This window comes from Dysidea avara, chromosome 14 (genome assembly GCF_963678975.1).
Source record: "Dysidea avara chromosome 14, odDysAvar1.4, whole genome shotgun sequence".
NCBI lineage: Eukaryota > Metazoa > Porifera > Demospongiae > Dictyoceratida > Dysideidae > Dysidea > Dysidea avara.
Window position 1 is genome coordinate 1,004,250 of NC_089285.1, and position 15,451 is coordinate 1,019,700.

The 15,451-nt window shown below is 38.3% G+C and overlaps 1 protein-coding gene across 1 annotated transcript; it reads left to right on the forward strand.

Moving 5' to 3' along the window:
• The first annotated feature begins 5,882 nt into the window (after nucleotides 1-5,882).
• LOC136244845 (tigger transposable element-derived protein 2-like) lies at nucleotides 5,883-8,478 on the forward strand. The gene is made up of 3 exons (XM_066036391.1): nucleotides 5,883-6,239; nucleotides 6,381-7,437; nucleotides 8,021-8,478. The coding sequence occupies exons 1-3, from the start codon at nucleotides 5,883-5,885 to the stop codon at nucleotides 8,476-8,478; spliced, it is 1,872 nt and encodes a 623-aa protein (XP_065892463.1).
• The last annotated feature ends 6,973 nt before the right edge of the window (nucleotides 8,479-15,451 follow it).

Here is a 15,451-nt window from a genome sequence, read left to right on the forward strand (position 1 = left end):
CCATGTAGAGAGTTCAGCTGCAAAGAAATCACCCTGTATATAATTCTGCCACGAACTAATTGCCCTGTAGAAAGATCAGTTAGAAGAAGTTACCTTGTAGAGAGTTCAGCTACAAAGAAACCATTCTGTAAAGAGCTCAGCTGCAAACAAATCACCTGTACAGAATTCAGCTACAAATAAATCACCCTGTAGAGAGATCAGCTAGAAGAAATTACTTTGTAGAGAGTTCAGCTACAAAGAAACCACCATGTAGAGAGTTCAGCTGCAAACAAATCACCCTGTAGAAAATACAGCCACAAACAAATTGCCCTGTAGAAAGATCAGTTAGAAGAAGTTACCTTTTAGAGAGTTCAGCTACAAAGAAACCACCCTGTAGAGAGATCAGCTAGAAGAAGTTACCTTGTAGATCGTTCAGCTACAAACAAACCACCATGTAGAGAGTTCAGCTGCAAAGAAATCACCCTGTAGAAAATTCTGCCAAAAACAAATCGCCCCATAGAAAGATCAGTTACCTTTCAGAGAGTTCAGCTACAAAGAAACCATTCTGTAAAGAGCTCAGCTGCAAACAAATCACCTGTACAGAATTCATCTACAAACAAATCACCCTGTAGAGAGATCAGCTAGAAGAAGTTAACTTGTAGAGAGTTCAGCTACAAAGAAACCATCATTTAGAAAGTTCAGCTTCAAACAAATCACCTGTAGAGAGTTCAGTTACAAACAAATCTCCCTGTAGAGAGATCAGCTAGAAGAAGTTACCTTGTAGAGAGTGAAGCTACAAACAAATCACCCTATTGAAAGATCAGCTAGAAGAAGTCAACTTGTAGAAAGTTCAGTTACAAAGAAACCACCATGTAGAGAGTTCAGCTACAAACTAGCCACCTTGTAGAGACATCAGCTAGAAAAGTTACCTTGTAGAGAGTTCAGCTACAAAGAAACCATTCTGTAAAGAGCTCAGCTGCAAACAAATCACCTGTACAGAATTCAGCTACAAACAAATCACCCTGTAGAGAGATCAGCTAGAAGAAATTACCTTGTAGATAGTTCAGCTACAAACAAATCTCCCTGTAGAGAGATCAGCTAGAAGAAATTACCTTGTAGAGAGTTCAGCTACAAAGAAACCATTTTGTAAAGAGCTCAGCTGCAAACAAATCACCTGTACAGAATTCAGCTACAAACAAATCACCCTGTAGAGAGATCAGCTAGAAGAAGTACCTTGTAGATAGTTCAGCTACAAACAAATCACCCTGTAGAAAGATCAGTTAGAAGAAGTTACCTTTTAGAGAGTTCAGCTACAAAGAAACCATTTTGTAAAGAGCTCAGCTGCAAACAAATCACCTGTACAGAATTCAGCTACAAACAAATCACCCTGTAGAGAGATCAGCTAGAAGAAATTACTTTGTAGAGAGTTCAGCTACAAAGAAACCACCATGTAGAGAGTTCAGCTGCAAACAAATCACTCTGTAGAAAATACAGCCACAAACAAATTGCCCTGTAGAAAGATCAGTTAGAAGAAGTTACCTTTTAGAGAGTTCAGCTACAAAGAAACCACCCTGTAGAGAGATTAGCTAGAAGAAGTTACCTTGTAGATCGTTCAGCTACAAACAAACCACCATGTAGAGAGTTCAGCTGCAAAGAAATCACCCTGTAGAAAATTCTGCCAAAAACAAATCGCCCCATAGAAAGATCAGTTACCTTTCAGAGAGTTCAGCTACAAAGAAACCATTCTGTAAAGAGCTCAGCTGCAAACAAATCACCTGTACAGAATTCATCTACAAACAAATCACCCTGTAGAGAGATCAGCTAGAAGAAGTTAACTTGTAGAGAGTTCAGCTACAAAGAAGAGAGTTCAGTTACAAACAAATCTCCCTGTAGAGAGATCAGCTAGAAGAAGTTACCTTGTAGAGAGTGAAGCTACAAACAAATCACCATATTGAAAGATCAGCTAAAAGAAGTCAACTTGTAGAAAGTTCAGTTACAAAGAAACCACCATGTAGAGAGTTCAGCTACAAACTAGCCACCTTGTAGAGACATCAGCTAGAAAAGTTACCTTGTAGAGAGTTCAGCTACAAAGAAACCATTCTGTAAAGAGCTCAGCTGCAAACAAATCACCTGTACAGAATTCAGCTACAAACAAATCACCCTGTAGAGAGATCAGCTAGAAGAAATTACCTTGTAGATAGTTCAGCTACAAACAAATCTCCCTGTAGAGAGATCAGCTAGAAGAAATTACCTTGTAGAGAGTTCAGCTACAAAGAAACCATTTTGTAAAGAGCTCAGCTGCAAACAAATCACCTGTACAGAATTCAGCTACAAACAAATCACCCTGTAGAGAGATCAGCTAGAAGAAGTACCTTGTAGATAGTTCAGCTACAAACAAATCACCCTGTAGAAAGATCAGTTAGAAGAAGTTACCTTTTAGAGAGTTCAGCTACAAAGAAACCATTTTGTAAAGAGCTCAGCTGCAAACAAATCACCTGTACAGAATTCAGCTACAAACAAATCACCCTGTAGAGAGATCAGCTAGAAGAAATTACCTTGTAGATAGTTCAGCTACAAACAAATCACGCTGTAGAAAGATCAGTTAGAAGAAGTTACTTTGTAGAGAGTTCAGCTACAAAGAAACCATTTTGTAAAGAGCTCAGCTGCAAACAAATCACCTGTACAGAATTCAGCTACAAACAAATCACCCTGTAGAGAGATCAGCTAGAAGATATTACCTTGTAGATGGTTCAGCTACAAACAAATCACCCTGTAGAAAGATTAGTTAGAAGAAGTTACCTTTTAGAGAATTCAGCTACAAAGAAACCATTTTGTAAAGAGCTCAGCTGCAAACAAATCACCTGTACAGAATTCAGCTACAAACAAATCACCCTGTAGAGAGTCAGCTAGAAGAAATTACCTTGTAGATAGTTCAGCTACAAACAAATCACGCTGTAGAAAGATCAGTTAGAAGAAGTTACTTTGTAGAGAGTTCAGCTACAAAGAAACCATTTTGTAAAGAGCTCAGCTGCAAACACATCGCCTGTACAGAATTCAGCTACGAACAAATCACCCTGTAGAGAGATCAGCTAGAAGAAGTTACCTTGTAGATAGTTCAGCTACAAACAAATCTCCCTGTAGAGAGATCAGCTAGAAGAAATTGCCTTGTAGAGAGTTCAGCTACAAAGAAACCATCATGTGGAGAGTTCAGCTGCAAAGAAATCACCACTGCCCAAATTTCAAGGCAATAGCTCTTTCCAATCTGAAGTTATCAATTGTCAAAGTTGGCAAATTGGATGTGTGTGGAAGGCCCCTTTTTGCAAATCCGGTCACATATGTATTATATATATAATTTGTACATTTACTGATAAAATATTTAAAGTATATCTACTTCATCTTTACTTCTTCCTGTAGTAAAGAAAAAAAACATAGGTTTAAAAAGTCCCAAAGCTGGCTTTGGGGTATACAAATACAAAAAGAAATGAAATCTAATCCACAACAGCCAAGCTGTAAAAAAAGTGTGCGGCCCTCAGAAAGGCTATGGTGAAAAAAGATGTGAAATCCAAGGTGGCGGCCAAGAAATGGCTGTGATGGTAGGTTAATGGTAAACATTTTAATAATGACAATTCAGGTAAATTTTGTGAAGCGGCACAAAAATTCACCTGAATTGTCGTTATTCCATTAACCTACCATCACAGCCATTTCTTGGCCGCCACCTTGGATTTCACATCTTTTTTCACCATAGCCTTTCTGAGGGCCGCACACTTTTTTTTACAGCTTGGCTGTTTTGGATTAGATTATATATATACATGGTGGTTTCTTTGTAACTTAACACTCTACAAGGTGACTTCTTCTAGCTGATCTCTCTACAGGGTGAATTGTTTGCAGCAGAACTATCTACAAGGTAACTTCTTCTAGCTGATCACTCTACAGGGTGATTTGGTTGTAGTTGAACTCAGTTGGCTTTCGAATCATAACTCAGTGGTTTGTAATCCAATTCTTCTATACTACTGCAAGGACTTTCTATGAAGATTATTCTAGCTATACACTGATTTTCAACTCATTGCTCTAAGTGGTTTGCCTAGTAGGCGTAAAAACTAATACCGTATAATGGGTATTACTCGCGGACAGAATACCATGCGGAAATATAATTATGCGACACTTAATGTCGCGACGTCGCAAATTCGCGATATTAAATTACTCGTAGCAATTTAGTTTTCGCGAATATTAAGAATACGTAAGCGTGCACGCGATAATGGAATTTGTTGTTTCCTCGTGCGTTAGAGGCTATCACGTCTACAGAACGGTGTGGACAGCAGTTTTGGGAGAAGAGCTGCTTTGTGAAAGGGAACCTAGCAACGTGGTAGATCGATACGCTGTGGCAGTAAAAAAGCATGGTTCAGGCGTGATAGTGGGTCACCTTCCCAAGAAAATTTCCAGGCTTTGTAGTATGTTTATCCTGAGAGGCGGAGACATTATAGCCACAGTAACTGGACGACGACAGTATTCCTCTGATTTGGCACAAGGAGGACTAGAAATTCCATTTAAATTGAAATTTTGTGGGAAAGCAAAGGAACTTTTGAAGTTGAAGAGTGTGGCGTCACAAGAACCGTCTGCAACAGTTACATAATAGCGAACTTGCATGTTTACGTCACGCGTAAGGGTACACGCCCATTTATGGTATCACGTAAATAAAAATCCGTATGAAACGTATTGAAAACTGTTACAGGCGCGCGCTTTTGTACCTATTACAGCTACATTCTACCGTATATTTCTATGAAATTTCGTGTGATTAAAGCCAAATCATAACGTTATGTTGTTGCGAAAACCGCTTGTTAATACCTGTTTCAGAATGAGAGTTATGGAAGGTGATGATAAGACAGAAGCTGCGGTCACTGTGTCAACTATCGGTACGTTACCTGAGTAGATAGTGAACTATTAATCCACTCCCACAGAGCTAACAGAAGACGATATACCAGGTGCCTCTTTATCTGGTCGGGATCCCAGCGAGCTGCATGTGGTGGAGCTTAAGCGATGGTTGAAATGCAGAGGAGCTAATCTCTCTGGACGTAAAGCTGACCTTGTTAAGAGGTAAACTACAAGTAGCTAATCATGATGCAGTGTACTTTAAGTTTCATATGCATTTTATCGTTATATTGCTCAGTGTTTTTAAAATTATACTTACTGTAGAAATTAGTATTTCTTTTACTTCATACACTGTATAGATTTTGATTCATACACTCAAGTAAATCATTATTATAATATATTTATTACTTGTGTAGAGTACGCGGTTATATAGCAACTGGCATAGCCACTCATTTAGTAGATCCAGATAGAGGCCAGCATACTGGAGAGAAAGCTGACCAGCAATTGTCAGTGACAAGTTGGGTATTACCAACTGATGGTTGGACTAATAATTTAGATGATCTACCAAAGTTTTCATATGATCACCTATTTGCACACTTGGTGTCTAACTCAAAAACAGTTGCAAATAACCAAAAATCATCAGCCAAGAAGACATATAAGACGACAGGAGCTATGAAACACAAAGAGGCTGGATATAGGCTTTTCCAAGATGATCATGTGAAAAGAGTCAAATTCCACCCAGGAAGTGCTGATCAGAATCAATGCTATTTTAATGCATTAGTACAAGCCTCTTTCAAAACATCAGTAAACTATTCAACATCAGTTTGTTTGTACAGATCAAATGGTGCAGTGTGTGGTGCTCATTGTAAATGTAAGGCAGGAGGTGGAGGCTGTTGTAAACATGTTGCAGCTCTATTGTATTGTGTACAGTGGATCCTCACTAATCCGAACTCCAGTAATCCGAACATGATTAATGCGAAACCCACAATCGAATGTAATTTTAATTTAGTGCTACAGTAATTAATTTTATTTAAAGAATGGCGAAGCGCACTCATAAGACACTAACGATTGTAGATAAAATGAAGATACTAGACAAAATAGGGACAAAATCATACACCGTATTGTCGGAGGAGTATGGCGTAGGACGTTCAACAATTTGCGACATCAAGCGTAAAGAAGCGGAACTGAGAGAATACAACCGCAATATGAAAGAGATGGGGATGGTAAGGCCAGCGAAAGTTATGAAGTGTGGGAAGGATGTAGAATTGGAGAAGGCTCTATTCATATGGTTTAAGCAAAAACGGGAGGATGGAATTCCTATCAGCGGCTCTATTTTGAAAGCGAAGGCATTAGAGTTACACAAGCGGCTTCAAGAACTGCGGAGTAGTGGAACTGTAAGAATTGAATTTAATGCTTCTCAAGGTTGGTTTTCAAGATTCTGTCAGCGTCACAATATCAGACAATTGTCTTTGCAAGGTGAAAAACTGTCTGCTGATAAACCAGCTGCTGATAGATTTATCCCAGAATTTAAATAGGCTGTTAATGATGGAGGGTACAGGCTTGAGCAAGTTTTCAACTGTGATGAAACTGGTCTCTATTACAAGCTTCTTCCTACAAAAACCCTGGCAGCCCATTTTGAGAAATCAGCAGCAGGAAGGAAGACACAAAAGGAACGTGTCACTATAAATGCTTGCTCTAACATCACAGGTACAATAAAGTTACCTCTAATGTTTATTGGTAAGGCAAGGAAGCCTCGTTGCTTTAAGCATATTGATGTTGATTCTCTACCTGTTGTATACAAGAACCAAAGCAATGCATGGATGAACTGTGAGCTATTTTCTGACTGGTTTCATAGTCACTTTGTACCATTTGTCCAAGAAGCTTTGAAGAAAGAAGGTATTGCTCCTAGAGCCATGTTACTCTTAGATAATTGTTCAGCTCATCCTGATGAAGAAGAATTGGTTTCAAATGACAAGAAAGTAGTTGCCAAATTTCTTCCTCCAAATGTTACAGCATTTATCCAGCCAATGGACCAAGGTGTTTTGTCCAGCATCAAACGACGATATAGGAGGAAAATTCTTGAGGATCTAGTTTTACAAGATGCTGATGGAAAGCCTGTCCTAGATTTCTTGAAAAGCATTAATGTGCTTCGTGTGATAGGTCTCATTTCATCTTGTTGGAATGAAATTTCTTCAACAACTTTGCGAAAGTCATGGAGGAAAATTTTTCCTATTGAAGAATCGCTGCCTTTGTCCTCGTCTGAGACATCGCTGCCTTTGGCATCCCCACCTGCTAATGATGATGAACCAAGTGATGCTGATTTTTGTGAAACACTGCAACTTATGGTGTCTGATGCAGAGGAGATGGATATAACTGAATGGCTCCAAGCTGATGAAAATGACCAAGGTTACGCTCACTTGGATGATCAAGAGATTGTTGAGTTTGTTGCTACAGAACATGGTGATGATACATGCAACAATGATGATGATGATAATGATGATGAAGTGCAAGTACAGCCATGCCGAGTGTCTCATGCAGAAGCAGCTGTGTGTGCAGACAAGCTGCTTATCTGGCTACAGAAACAGGATGAATGTAATACATACAACTTTAATGTACTCCAAGGTTTACGTGATATTGCAGCCAAGAATCGATTCAGTTCAATGAAACAAACTTTAATAACTTCATTTACAGGTAATAAGGATTAAATACAAATTTACAGAACAATATTGTAGTTAGATCTATACTGTATTGTACAGGATTACAGTACATGTACAGTACACTTGTACAGGTATATAACAGTGTATGGTGTATTATAATTACAGTGTACTGTATTATAACTATATGTGGAGAAAATAATACAATTACAGTATGATATAATGTTATATAATATTGGTGTACTCTAGTTCTAAAAGTATCTGGATAATTTATTAATATTTCAATAATCCGAACAAATTCACTAATCTGAACAGACTTTTGAAAACTTGAGTACAGAGCTGTTCGGATTAGTGAGGATCCACTGTATTAAACTATTCTGAAAGCCAGCTCAAAGTAATTCTAGACCATAAAACCTGCACCAACAAGCCTCAGCAATGGAATGTAGCTAAGAAATCTACAGATGGTCCTATTTTCTTCTCAGATATCCTAATTGTGCACCATACATATGGTAAACACAAAGCTGAAGAAGAGTGTACTAGAAGTAGTAAACGTAAAGAAGACCGTGCCTGCCCAGCATCACTTCAAGCTGTGTCAGAAGATCAAATCCGTGCTCTGTGCACAAGCCTAGAATCACATACAGATAACCCTCCATTTCCTATTGTTCTAAGAGGAAATGAATGCAGACCACTTGTAGAAAGAGAAGTCTGTTTGCCTAGCTCATCAACATGTGATCCTACTGAACAAGATTCATGTATTATTGAAGAAATGGCTACAGAAACACATAGCACAAATCCAGAGGAAGCAGTGTTTGCGTATGTTAGAGTGAGCCAAGAAGAAGCTGAAAAGATTCAGTTAGAAACAAAAGAGCAATCAAAATCTTCAGCATGGTTTAAGGCACGACAGTGTAGGATAACAGCCTCATACTTTGGCCGAGTGTGTAAAAAGCTCCCATCAAACCCTGGTATTAAATTAGATTAGCAAATAGCATTACGAGTCAGTGTCAAAAACAATATACACCAACACCATGTGTTTGGGGAAAAGAAAACGAGCCACTTGCTGTAGAGGCTTATATTCAGCATATGGCAATGCAACAAAGAACTGTTATAGTTACCCAAACAGGTCTGATGATCAATCCAAACTTTCCTTATCTGGGTGCATCTCCAGATGGGTTGATAACAGACTGAGTAGCACTGATCCAAATGGCATATTAGAAATAAAATGTCCTTAGAAATACCGTGATGTGGACCCTTGTGAAGCTGCTGAAAATAAAGATTTTTGTTGCGAACTGACAGGTGACACTCTTACACTCAAACAGAAACACAATTATTATTATCAAATTCAGGAACAAATGGCCATCAGCTGTAGGAAGTGGTGTGACTTTGTAGTATACACAAACAAGAAAGTGTCAGTCAAACGCATCAGTTTTGAGGAATCTCACTGGATGAAGATGTTACCCAAGCTTAAGGACTTCTTTACTAAGAGAATGGTACCTATATTGGAGAAAAAAATACATACAATGTAAACTGTATTATTATCATATTCACAGTATTATTTATCACACAACTATAGTTTCCATCATTATTATTGTAACTGACTATTACATACTTTATTACAGATGAAATATTATTCAACAAGTTGAGGCAAGAAATTTGTAAGTACACAACATATAAACCAAATGTGGTCCAACTGTTCATGTAAAGACAAAGGGACAACACCCTGAAGGATACAAAAATTTTTCACCCGTTCTATGGCCCTCTCCACATGGATCCGCACAGAGGCAATTTGTCTTGTTTCGGCCTCTTCTTCAACTGTTAGCTGGTCTCTATCTCTTAGAAATGGAGGAATATTCAGAATGACTCTTTTCTACCAGTAAATCCTGTATGTCAAAACCTTTATCTGCCATTACAACATCGCCTTCCTCAAGAAGTTCAATTATACCACAACTTTGGGTTACAGCTTTATCTGATGCATGTCCACCATATAAATGTGATACAAGGGTGACCATTCCATTAGGAGATATTCCCACTAAACCTTTAGCGGTGTTGTGACTTTTATATTGAGAATATGTTTGAGACTGAGCTCTAAATGATGAAGGCATCTGTATAAAAATTTCAGTGCAATCAATAACAACTCGAGTTTGTGGGTAGTGAGCTTTGAAACAAGCTGGCATTGTGTCCTTAACTGTCTGTTTGGAGGCCCATATTGGCAACTGCTTCAACTTAAAATAGAGAAAATTAATCCATGTTATCACAATACGTGAAACAGTGCTTGGATGTAAAGTAAATCTATCACCAATGTCCTTCTCCAAAGGATTGCAACGAAGTCGGTACAGAGTAATAAATAATTCATCAATAGGCTGTACCTTTCGGCTCGGACCATGCTTAGGACTTTAACCTTTACCTTAAGCTCTGCAATCTCATGCTGCAGCTTTTCAACAACAGACTCAGATGTCTGGCATTGGGAGTTTTCTGTGCTGTCAGAATCTGCAGTAGTACTTGAGGTACTACTACTTAACGTTGATTTCTGCTTTTGGGCAGGAGTGGTCGTGTTGTGGGAGGCTTTCTGAAAGAAGGCATGGGTATAAAGGAAACAACACTGGAACATCGGTCGTTCCCATTTTCTTTCCATTTCTGAAGTGCAAAGAGCATACACGATGGTGTTCACCTGGAGTAAAATCTTTCCTCTTTATGTTATTAATCCATTTACTTCTGTATGGTTCATCTTGGGGAAACTTGTGAAAAGAAAGCGCCGTATCTCTCTTATTGTTTGAGTAGCAACCAGGAACACAACACGTATATCCGCCCCTAACTCTTGTTTGTTTCGAACTGGTTTCTTCAGTGAGTTCTAAAGCAGCGGTACTGTCTATTCTATTATCACCTTCCATAACTCTCGTTCTGAAACAGGTATTAACAAGCGGTTTTCGCGACAAGATAACGTTATGATTTGGCTTTAACCACACGAAATTTCATAGAAATATACGGTAGAATGTAGCTGTAATAGGTACAAAAGTGCGTGCCTGTAACAGTTTTCAATACGTTTCATACGGATTTTTTTTTACGTGATACCATAAATGGGCGTGTACCCTTACGTGTGACGTAAACATGCAAGTTCGCTATTGACTGTATAAGCCATGGCAGTATAACATACCATTGACATCAATTAGAACAACAGTATACTGTAGACATGATTGTATTTTGTGTAAAAATGATCAAATTGTTTAAATCAAACTTCTGTGTAGTCAGTCCTCATCTTCAGAATCTGATATCAGAATCGGATAAGCTGATAAATCCAACAACAGAATGTGTTACTGTATAATACTCTCAATAGCAGCTTGACGTATTATATTGATATACGTCAAGCGATTAGCCAATAGAATTAGTATTACACTTGTTTGTCGAGGTCCCCTGACAAAAATCTATAATAGTACTTTGATTGGCTAGAATAGTGTGGTTGTTTCTATTAGAAGTAAATGTCCGACTTGACAACTATTGTTACCATAGTGAAGGATGCTCCAAGGTATAAAACAATGTGGGTGCTTAGCAACGGTTGCTAGATAACCGTTGCTAAGGCAAAACTCCTTTTGAGACCATAGCAACGGTTGCTAGGCGTGATTCTTTTTTTGCAGTAGTTATTTTTTGAATTTCTGTTGCTTAGTAACAGTTGCTATGGTTGTCGGATTAATTTGCAATAGGACGGATGGCTGTGGTACTCAGGATTAATAGTTCTCGCATTGCAAACAGGAAGGAAATAGTGCTCGGCTTCGCCTCGCACTACTTTACTCCTTCCTGTTTATAATGCTCGCACTATTAATCCCGAATACCACAGCCATCCATCCTATTACATATACGTATTACCATCATCATTATCATCATCTCTGTATTCGTCAACACTATCTTCATCTAGGTCAGAATCCTCATCATTCATGTAATCTGGTAACTCATCATCATCCAGAATTCCTAGAGCATCGAATACTCCGGCATGCCTGAAGCCATGTACAATTATCTGCGTATTATCTTGCAAGTACTCAACATCTCTACAATCCACTTCCTCCCATACATTTCATTCTTGCAGTTGAAAGGTCGACAATCGTCTATTCATCATTAGTAAACAGCTCAGTCAGTTCATCAGAATACCACTCTGAAAACTTGCTTCGCAGAAATGATTTCACAACTTTATTGACAGAGATGTCCATCGATTGTAGAAGCCCAGTGTATGCAGCTGGGATTAGTACAGAATGGATGTGGTTTTTTTTCAAGTGCATCAGTTACTTTCTTTGTTAGCTGTCCTTTAAAGTGATCAAAGACAGCCAATGCCGGATGATTTTCATCTAGTTCAAGTGTTTCTCTTTTTTTCTGCACAAAAGGAACTATCACCTCGTCTATGTATTTTAGCATGGCGATTTCATTGGCCCAATGATTTTCTGTATGAGAAATCAGCCAATCTTGTGGAAACTGATAAGCAGGATGGCAACGACTCGTTTCCGAGCATAAATCAGCTGCATTGGCAGGAGCTCCCCCACAAGGCTACCGCACATGACAGCTGTAATCTGTCGCTTATCTTGGTAGCCTTCAATTGCAATTCTTTTCTTTCCTCTTTTATCCATCGTCCAAAAAGCAGTTGAAACCAGATTGATACCAGTCTGGTCCCAATTGAGTATGAGCTCTGGCAGAATATCATTCATATCAACAGTTTCCACTACTTCAGTACGAAAGGAATGCTTGACCTCTTCCAAATCATCTTGGGGTGGATTGCTCTTTGTTGTGGCTCTTCGTTTAGTAAAATCCATCCTTTTTAACAAGGATTTAGCTAGAGCTGAGCGATAGTAAAAATTTTACTATCACGATAGTTACTCATTAAATATCGCGATAGTGAATACTATCCCGATATTTTATGAAAAAATTTGCTCTTAACAAAGTCTTAATTGTATAGCTATGATTTGCAGTCATATAGAGAGTTATTTTGCATGTACAGGACATTTGTTAATTAACTGCGTGGGCGGCTGATGAATATGGACTTTTGATAAAGCCACTCCTTTTTAAGAAAGCTGCTGTAAAACAGTATAGAAGGGTTGTTAATACCATTTTAATGCAGATCTGAACTTATCATAACTATCACAATAATGATATCCCTACTATCGCGATAACGATAGTGATTTACTATCGCGATATATCGCACTATCGATACTATTGCTCAGCCCTAGATTTAGCCCAAGGTATTGATAACATTGCAGGTCCACCATATTAGCAAGTCTTGTTCGCTCCAACACTGTTCCCAAACCTTTTGCCACAGCAATAACAACTGTGGTGTTTATGGCACACCCATGATCTCTGAGCTTCAGTATGTATTCCTGCACTGCTTTGTCAAGCTTCTTCCCCAGAAGGAGTGGCCTCCCTCTTTTTTTAACCGGTAACTCAGAGATTGTATCATCTTCCTCTTGTAGTCTTCAGGTAGGGCCAGGTTCGCCGTAAAACACCCCTAAGGTGTCTGAAGTCTTAGTTTTAAGTGAGGTGCTGCTGTGACCTCTAAATCTTTGTCCCAAGGTCCATTACAGGGATGTAGCATAACCCTTTGGTCATCCCCAGGTCCCAATGTTGTGTAAGCCTCAGTCCTTAAGTACAGCTTGTACCTATGTCCCTAGGTTCCACCATTGGACTGTAGTATCTTCACGTCCCAAGGTTGGAGACCTAGGTTCTACCAATGGACTAAAGTATAACCTTTTACCCATCCCCAGGTCCCAAGTTTGGGGCCTTAAAACCTTAAATCCATAAGTCCTTAGGTTCAACTACTGGACTACAGAATAATTCCTTAGCCATCCCCAAGTCCCAAGGTTGGAGCCTCAAATCCTTAAGTCCATTAGTCCTTGGGTTCAACTACTGGACTATAGAATAATTCCTTAGCCATCCCCAGGTCCCAAGGTTGAGGCCTCAAATCCTTAAGTCCATAGGTTCAACTACTGGACTATAGAATAATTCCTTAGCCATCCCCAGGTCCCAAGGTTGAGGCCTCAAATCCTTAAGTCCATAAGTCCTTAGGTTCAACTACTGGACTATAGAATAATTCCTTAGCCATCCCCAAGTCCCAAGGTTGGAGCCTCTAATCCTTAAGTCCATTAGTCCTTAGGTTCAACTACTGGATTATAGTATAATCCTTTAGTCTTCCCCTAGTCCCAACGTTGGAGACCACAAATCCTTTGGTCCTTAAGTCCCTAGGTTCAACTACTGGATTATAGTATAATCCTTTAGTCTTCCCCTACTCCCAACTTTGGAGACCCCAAATCCCTTGGTCCGTAAGTCCCTACGTTCAACTACTGGATTATAGTATAATCCTTTAGTCCCAATGTTGGAGACCCCAAATCCATTAGTCCATAAGTCCCTAAGTTCAACTACTGGATTATAGTATATTTTTTTTAGTCATATTGTGGTCCCAAGGTTGCAGGCCTCAAATCCTTTATTCTTTTAGTTCCCAAGTTAAACTACAAAACCATGTTATTATCATGCAGTTGTTCTTAAGTCTATGCCAATGGTCGGAGAGTCCAAATCTTCTATATAGTGGTGACGTTCCTAGGTTCAACTACCAGTAGTATAATCCTTTAGTCATCCTCTTTAATGTTTTAGTCCTTAAATCACTATGTTTAACTTCTAGACATGCAGTGTAGTAATTTTGTAAGCAATTCTCTATTCCTTTGGTGTACTGCATATCTCTGTGATAATATTTTTTTTCACATAAAATATCCCATTACACTTAATGAGCTTTCAAGAAATTACATCACAAGACTCAATATACAGCTTATAAGATTTGCATACAATGAAAAGGAATTAAAAGTACTGATGCACAGCTGCTTGTGCTTTGTACCTGTAAGTGAGTGCTGTATTACTCATATTACTATACTTGGTTCATATCTGGTCAGTCTACATGTAACCTGAAGATTTTAGCTTAATAATCTTTTTCATTGTGCAGGTGACAGATGTAATGTAGGAAGAAGACATACATGTGTTGGTTCATCCTTTTTGTCATCTTTCCAAAGCCTGAGAGCCACAAGAAAGTTTGTTCACATACTTCAGTGTCCACCTGTAAATAAATACATAATAGACTATTATTAGAATAAAATTGCTACACAAGGCAAATGAAACAAAAAAACAAATATCATACAGGCATAAGCAGAAAACTTTTTCGTGATGCCAGATTATTAGAACTGAATTACACACAGCAAACACCTTTATATGCTCAGAGTAGATGCATCACAGCTGGTAGAAATACAACTAGAGTGGATGAGTATTATTTTAATATTTTAACAGGTTGTAAGATGCTAGTACTCAGTGACTTTTACCAAGTTACTAAAGCTGTATCTATTGCCGTAACTTAATTATTTAACAGTGCTATGAAGAATGTCAAACAAATCTTATGAGGGCAAGTAAAATAAATCAAAAAGTAATGAACAGTGAAGTAGTGAAATGGTTCATGTTCATTGTTACAGTAGTTAATTTACTGAGGGAAGACAATGAAAGAAGTATACTTTTCAAGTCGTGACTTAAGGTGTTTTATAAAGTCATGGATGTGCAACATGTCAATACTTTTGTGCTATTAAAGTGTACATAGAGCTACACCGATATTATGCATTTTTTGGCTATCTAGTATAAATGTTACTAAAAGAAAACAATATCTGATGGTTGATCTGGATTTTTCATAGGACCATTTACAAATTAGAGAGCATTTGAACAAACCAGAGAGAATTTCAGCTTGATTGTTATTCTAAGCCTCTAGTGCTATAAAGTTCTACTGTGTAACTTGAATATGAATAATTCAGGCTAGAATGAAAATTTTAATGTTTACTCTCACGAAGACTTACACAGATTACTTTGCATGTCTCTATGTTTTAATGCTGTTGTGATGTATGCTGTACTGTAGTAAGTATCCTAAGTTATCAAGTAACACTTTTGTTGATTGTAAAGGT

Bases quoted from the DNA above. Each gene is read 5' to 3' on its own strand.
- LOC136244845 (XM_066036391.1), top strand. From the start codon at position 5,883: ATGGCGAAGCGCACTCATAAGACACTAACGATTGTAGATAAAATGAAG. The intron at 6,240-6,380 runs GTAAGAATTGAA...GAATTTAAATAG, and splicing joins AACTGCGGAGTAGTGGAACT to GCTGTTAATGATGGAGGGTA. The intron at 7,438-8,020 runs GTAATACATACA...GTAAACACAAAG, and splicing joins GCTACAGAAACAGGATGAAT to CTGAAGAAGAGTGTACTAGA.